Genomic DNA, 7,500 nt, shown 5'->3' with positions numbered 1-7,500 from the left:
ACACCCATTTATCTTTCTTATCAACAACAGATTCACTTGTTTCCATGGCAATCTTCGTTTTTTTCTTGCTGTCTTTATCAGAATCGCTACCAAACACCTTTAGCTCTTGGTTTCTGCACCAGAATGTACACAGCTTTACCATTTACATTCCTGTATTCATTGCTATAATAACCCATTATGTGACCATTAATGTGCCTCAAGCCATCAGATTCTGCTAACGGTACTCCTGACTCATCCTTCAGCTTCTAAAATTCCTCCTTTCTCTGTGTGAGTCTTCCTACATGCAGTGCATAATTATATATATAAAATATATATATATATATATATATATATATATATATATATATATATATATATATATATATATATATATATATATATATATATATATATATATATATATTTATGCAGAGAATATCTGATATACATTCCTTCTCTTAGCCATTCTGTCACTGTTTTGCTCTATGGCTAACAAATGAACTACCATCTCTTGTTCAATTACTATTTCAATATCTTTAGCACAAACCTCATAACCATAGTTCCAGATCTTGCTGCCAAATATACCACATCCCTCATTCCCGTGATGTACCTCATGTCAGGAAGAAATGTCAACTCTTCCTCTTGCCAGAATTTCCATCAATTCTCTAGTCTTTGCCATCATTGTTCCCACATTTATAATACTCTCTCTAACTACACCTCCATCTCCATTATCATTTGTACAATTATACAACCTAGGGACTGATGTCTGATGTCTTTCATTTTTTATTGTATTGCATACTTACATACATACATCCCTGTATTGATTTATTCAGACATACAGATAGGGAAAATCTCTATATCCATATCTATCTATCTCTCTATATATAAATACATATATATCTGTGTGTGTATCTCTGTGTGTGTGTGTGTGTGTGTGTGTGTGTGTGTGTGTGTGTGTGTGTGTGTGTGTGTGTGTGTGTGTGTGTGTGTGTGTGTGTGTGTGTGTGTGTGTGTGTGTGTGTATTTGTGTGTGTGTGTCTATGTCTGTCTGTCTATGTGTCTGCATGTGTGTGTCTGTTATCTTCTTTTTCAGCCAATTATAGTCTCTTACTCTCCTTCTCTTCTCCCATCTTCTTGTTTCTACCATTCTAATGCAACTTCTTCCTATCTCCCTTCATATTAAATCATGATATTAATCAATCTACCTATCTATTCATCCATCTATCTACACACATACATATATACTGAATAAATAATATGAATAGATAATACTTGCAACCTACTTTCAAAGAGTACAAATGAATAACCACAAACACTTCATCCTGCATACTTACTCTTCTTTCAAAATAAAGGTTTGCAAATCAAAGAGAAATAAGAATTTCTTAAAATTTATTTTTGCATCACTCCACCATTAAAAAGTACACACCTCAAAGCATCATCTTTCCATATACCACCTGCAGGAGAAGAGAAAAATCTAATTAATATAATGTTCACCTGAATATACAAATTAATAGTAACCTGGAAAATCAACTGATCAATGTTCACTTGGATTAACAAAGTAATTCATGCCCACCTGGATTACAGCAGCCTTTGTATCCTTAATCATTACAAAAACAAGAAAATGTGCTTTGACATAGGAAAAAAATACAAGTAATTTTTTTTTTTTTATGTAAACAGTAAACAGTCATTCCCAAGAATGGCTTGTGGATCAAAGACAAAATAATTATCCCATTTATTCCACTCTTGAAGCTGTGAATACAAATGATGACAAATATGTAACTGTATTTACAATCTTCAGATCCCTACAACTTCAATACTTTGATTCTCAAAGTTATTCTAACTTCATGCTTTCAAAATTCAACTCATATATGAATGAAAAAAAAAAAAAAAAGTGATAAAAGTAGTCTTACTGAATCAATCCAATAAAGAAACGCAAGACAAACACACCTCTGATTCGTCCAATCATCTTCAGAACCGCCCAAAGAGAGTCAGTGCATAACCTTCTTGTACTTCTTTACGTGTACGTACTTCTTCACGACCTGTACTTCATTGTCCTCTAACTCCGCCAGGTTCATCATCTTGATTTTTTCATATGCACCTTTGTTTGGGCGGAAGAGAAGAATACAATGCAATATCATTCTGTTATGTAATGGCACAGTCATAGCAGTGATAGGAAATGGGGAGGGGAGGGGAGGGGAGGGGAAGAGGGAGGGAAAGAGGGAGGGAGGGAGGGAGGGAGGGAGGGAGGGAGAGAGAGAGAGAGAGAGAGAGAGAGAGAGAGAGAGAGAGAGAGAAAGAGAAGGAGAAGGAGAGAGAGGAGAGGAGAAAGAGAGGGAGGGAGGGAGGAGAGGGAGGAGAGAGAGAGAGAAAGAGAGAGAGAGAGAGAGAGAGAGAGAGAGAGAGAGAGAGAGAGAGAGAGAGAGAGAGAGAGAGAGAAATACAACTTATTACAAGAAAAAGAAACAAAGAGAAAAAAGAATATGAAGAAAAAAGAACAACAACTCACCTCTATTGGGCCCTTTCTTCACTCCCGAACGGTATAAAACAGACACATGGACGCCACATAGCCTCAGAGACTCTATCATGTAGTCCATGTATCGGTGTAGGTAAAACTCGTCTATCACTAGGCTCTTCAACCCACGCAAGTACTTAAAGGTCACTTCGTCCTGCAAGACAAACGTGTGTGTCATTTCCTGCAGGGGGAGCAGATGGGTATGAAATGTAAAAAAAATAATTAAATAAATAGATAAAAAAAAAAAATAATAATAATAATAATAATAATAAATAAAATTAACCCATTGCCGACGGGGGATAGATTTACTTACACAGGCTCCAGGATGAGTTTTATTTCTGATCGAGGCAGCTTCTGCAACATAATTTAATTTTTCCCACTCCCTTTTAGTCACTCATTTTTTTTGTAGATCCCTTATTTGTTGTTGTTTTTGATATTTACTGTATTTAGAATTTATATCTGTCATATCAAAGGCTCCACAATTCCTGCGTTGACAAATTTAGTCAGGTTTTTATTTATCTTATTTTTTTTTCTTTACACTCATTTTGATAGAAAGTATTACTGATTAACAACTTTCTATTTCTGTGCTAATTTTTTTTCGTACGAAACTGCTAACCAACAATCACAAACATATAAGCATCCAAATGAAGAGTGGGAAGAGGAAGGTGACTTGTGCTTTGACCGTGAGTGACACAATAAAAGGCACCTACTGGCACAGGCACATGTAGCATTGAGCATGTGTTCCTCCACCTCCTCCTCTCGTTCTGCCTGCACATCTTCATCTGCGGTACTTTAGAGCAGAGTGTCGGAAACTGCCGATTACATCACACTACAGAGATAGAGATCGCTAGTGATCGTAGATGGTGCCATACTCTCTCCTGCTGGTGCTAAATAAATAGAAAGTGGTCTGGTTTTGTGAGTGTATTGAAAAAATCAATACATATTTATTACGGCAGTTATAATCTAATATTTATGACTGCAATTGCCAAACATCACTCACACATTAGTAGAATACAATAATATAACATAGTGATCCAATCCCCGACGCCAGAACGCCCATTGTTAAAAGAAGCAGAATCAAAATGTATAACTTTTGACATACAAACGACACAAACACACAAAAACACAAGGCACATACACACACACACACACACACACACACACACACACACACACACAGACACACACACACACACACACACACACACACACACACACACACACACACTCACACACACACATACTCACTCACACTATCCAAACAACATAGAAAACCACATGAGTCTTCAATTGTCACTCATGCCAGCCTCACCTGAAGATCCATAAGCATGACCGGGACATCTGTGCAGTGCCGGATCAGCTGTTTGTAATCGATATCATTATCCATGAGAAGAGCGTTAGTGGGTGCCGGTAGCTCACGGGGTACGTCCTCGTGGCACGAGATTACCGACAAATGCGTCAGTTTCTTTAACACGGCTAGTGACCCTCCTATACATCCATAGACCTGTATACATGAGAGGGATTAGAGTTGTGTGATCATGTCAAGTGAAATTTATACCTAGCTTATAATTTGTAAACATTTTTATAGACTATATCATAAAAAAATGCATGGGCTTAGTTTTACAAATAGATCTTATATAGCAGGACTCTTTTCCTTCGTCTAAAATAACAAAAGGCTAATCGTAATAAACCATCAATTCCATTCTGCCCCTTGCAGAGTTACTCATTCTAAAAGTATTCATTTGTCAAAGTTGTTTCATATCTGATTCTTTTAAAGTGAAAGATCATAATGCCATCAGCAATTATGTGACACAACATATAACAAACCATTAAAAGATACAAGGTTTATTTTACCCTGTTGTTACCTAATGTTAATAAGTCCTTTGGCATATTCAGTTAAATATACTAAAATCCCCACTGTTCTCTTCCTGGATGTCATATTCTTTAACATAATGCCATAATAACAGTTAAGACCCATACTAGTAATTTCACTCCTTACAAACACTACTACAGACACAACTTTCAGCAAAGTCCCCAAATATTCTCTTAATTCTTAAAAAGCACGCACCCCCCCAACACACACAAAATCATGAAGGCCTTTCAAATTGGAAAACAAGATAAGAACGAGAGTTTCTGTTTACTCATGAATCAGCTATGGCAGACTATGCCTGCATTAATGTAGGCCTATCAGTCATCAAAGGATGGATTGGAGGGTGTTGCCATGTGCTGTCATATCTTCATTTGATTTTGCAATAATCTGCCTGTTTGTCTTGTCATACACAGATTACCGACTTATATTTCACATTTCTATTCCTGTAACATTAGAAAATAATAAAATAATCAGCTCTGACACTTCCTTCCACTCTCACCAAAGTAGGCAAACTGGAGTGTTTTACATCACCTTGCCCTATATACCTAATTAGAAAAAAACTTTTCTGTTTGAAAGAGCCTCTACAATTAAAATGCCATTAATGGTGTTTGCCCATCTAGGACTGTTGCATACATGACATATGCAAATTGAGAGGGTGAAAATAACGCTTATCCAACCTGACCACCCACCCACAACCCATCTACCCTGAGCAGACCTCTTCCTTCTGCTCCTCTTCCACAACCCACCCTGACCAACCCATTCCAAGAGATCCCCATCCCTCTCCTCCCACCGTAAGAAAAGCCTCCTCCCTCCCCTTCCCTCTCCCTCTCCCTCTCCCACACCAGCCCGCACTTGCCAAAAATGCGGGCGGAGCGAGAAGCGTGTTGCTGAGGTAGAGCTCCTTGACCCAGGGGAAGGCGGAGAGGAAGTTAACGATCTTGTCCGTGCTGTACTCCTTCTCCCGGACGTCGTTGGGCAGGAACTCCAGGGTCAAGGTCTTGATGGATGGGAACATGGACATCTTCTGCAGGTGGGTGGGAGGCAGGCACAGAATGGCTGGTTAACATTTATATTAATTTGATCAAGAGCAGGTCTAAAATCTGAGATATTCATGATAATTATGTATATAGGGTAAATATGCTAGTAATGGCAAGAAAGGCAAGAGAGGCAGAGAGAAAGAGAAAGAGAGAGAGAGAGAGAGAGAGAGAGAGAGAGAGAGAGAGAGAGAGAGAGAGAGAGAGAGAGAGAGAGAGAGAGAGAGAGAGAGAGAGAGAGAGAGAGAGAGAGAGAGAGAGAGAGAGAGAGAGAGAAAGAGAGAGAGAGAGAGAGAAACAGTGAGAGAAAGAGAAAGTCCTAGAGACAGAGATTCGGCCATGCGTCACCTTTGCGTCCTCTTCGGGGATGTCACCCTCAAAATAATTGACGGGGAGGTTGAAGCGCACGATGTCCTGGGGCATGACGTGGAGGGTCAGGTTCTCCAGGTTGGCCATCTCCGCCAGCAGCACCGTCAGCTCCAGATCAGTGAGGGACATGGCCTCCAGGTCGAGCTTAGTCAGCTGTTTCATGGGTACAATCTGAGGACAAGTTTAGCGCACTGTAATTACTGCTGCTGACTGAGGGGTCGAGGATGAGGTCTGATATGGCCTTGTTTATAGGATGGTTCTTTCTTTGTCTCCTGCAATTCCTTTTCAACAACTTTACATATCATCTAAAGAAGTACCGATAACTTTGGGATCTATGTCAATGAAACCTGTATTTCTATATCAAACTCATCACTTGATTGCTTAGCTCATCAATTAAAACTTTCCGATGCACCAACAACTAATGCAAGAACATCTCCAGACCTAAAGTAAAACCGCCATAATCCGTCATACTCACTGAGCACAGGAGGGGTATGCTTGGCCTAATGTTTTCCGTGTTCATGAGTCTCAGGTACGATAAGTTGGGGCATGCCTTCGTCGCACGTTTGACCTGGTCAAAGTTTATATCCTGGCAGTTCACCGACAGGACACTCACGTTTAGTTTGCGGCCTGCGTTGCCTCCGTTCTGGGAAAGAAAAGTAAGAATAGTGACAAATATTTTTTTATAAAAATCACCTGTGGATGAAGTTGTGTATTATCATAAACAGAAATAGATTAATAAATGTTATTACATCCTACAACATTGGTTCTTACACTTTATATGTGGTTAAAAAAACGTTAAGTTATAAAGATTGTGCAATTTACTATTCACAAAAATACAAGACTGAGCTACTGGGTTATATTACAAATAATTTTGAGAAAAATGAGACAAAAAATAAAAAATGAACACTATCAACATTTGCATTAGCTAAAAAAAAATGAACACTCAATAAGCATCTCTCTTCCTCTAGCTTGAACACATAAAAAAATATATATAAAAAAATGAACACACATACCCAACACAAATATTAAAGGCACAAAATCGCCAAGCCGCATTTGGCTTTCGTGCCTACTATTTAGAGAACGGCACAGATCACATCCCCAAACACACACCCCCTGCCTTACCTTATGCTTGGCTTCCATGTCCAGCAGGTAGAGGACGGCATCGAACGTATTCCAGAAGGTGAGTGTCTCAACGGTCTCTATCTTGGGCTGGAGGGCTAAGGCAACAGCTCCCACTGGAATGCGCATGGCACTCTGGCCTTTCAGCAGCATGTTGTTGCGCAAAACCTCCAGGTGAGGGAGCGCTAACTGCCAGCTTGTGTTTTCCTGTCAGATGAAAGAGTGAGTCTTGAATTTCTGTGGTCTTATGTATGCACGTATCATATGGAAAATGAGAGAGGAAAGGCTAGTACTTTGTACCATCCTCTTGGGAGAGAGAGTAAAGGGTGTCAAATTTCAGTGGGGGTAATGTGTGCTTCTGGCCATGACCAATAATGGACAGGTATCAGAAAAAATTTAATGGAAAACATAACAAATAGTAAAGAACTAATAATGTTTGAAGAGTGACAGGAAACACAACCAAATGATCTATTATAGAGAAGTTTAATTCAATTCCTGTAGTTGAGGTTTTCTGAATAGCAAAAATGCAATACTTTTTGAATATATAGGCAGAACAATAATAACCAGAACAAGTCTTAACTGAGTAAAATTAATTGGTTTGGTATTGGTTTGTTTCT

The 7,500-nt window shown here is 38.9% G+C and overlaps 1 protein-coding gene across 1 annotated transcript in view; it reads right to left on the bottom strand.

Annotated features, from left to right (window-relative positions):
* Positions 1-1,353: 1,353 nt before the first annotated feature.
* Positions 1,354-7,500, bottom strand: part of LOC122243056 (uncharacterized) — a 12,282-nt gene continuing 6,135 nt past the window's right edge. The window contains exons 6-13 of the mRNA XM_043000519.2: positions 6,887-7,090; positions 6,240-6,407; positions 5,744-5,935; positions 5,218-5,385; positions 3,804-3,995; positions 2,486-2,645; positions 1,927-2,077; positions 1,354-1,433 (exon numbers count right to left, since the gene is read on the bottom strand). Coding sequence (XP_042856453.2) covers positions 1,968-2,077; positions 2,486-2,645; positions 3,804-3,995; positions 5,218-5,385; positions 5,744-5,935; positions 6,240-6,407; positions 6,887-7,090 — 1,194 coding nt within the window. The 3' untranslated portion in view covers positions 1,354-1,433; positions 1,927-1,967. The remainder of the gene's footprint in view (positions 1,434-1,926; positions 2,078-2,485; positions 2,646-3,803; positions 3,996-5,217; positions 5,386-5,743; positions 5,936-6,239; positions 6,408-6,886; positions 7,091-7,500) is intronic.

Source organism: Penaeus japonicus, unplaced genomic scaffold (genome assembly GCF_977035675.1).
Source record: "Penaeus japonicus unplaced genomic scaffold, GWHDUDI00000001_assembly GWHDUDI00000040, whole genome shotgun sequence".
In the NCBI taxonomy this organism is placed as follows: domain Eukaryota; kingdom Metazoa; phylum Arthropoda; class Malacostraca; order Decapoda; family Penaeidae; genus Penaeus; species Penaeus japonicus.
Note: the sequence above shows the minus strand (reverse complement) of the source record. Positions and strands in the feature narration are given on the sequence as shown.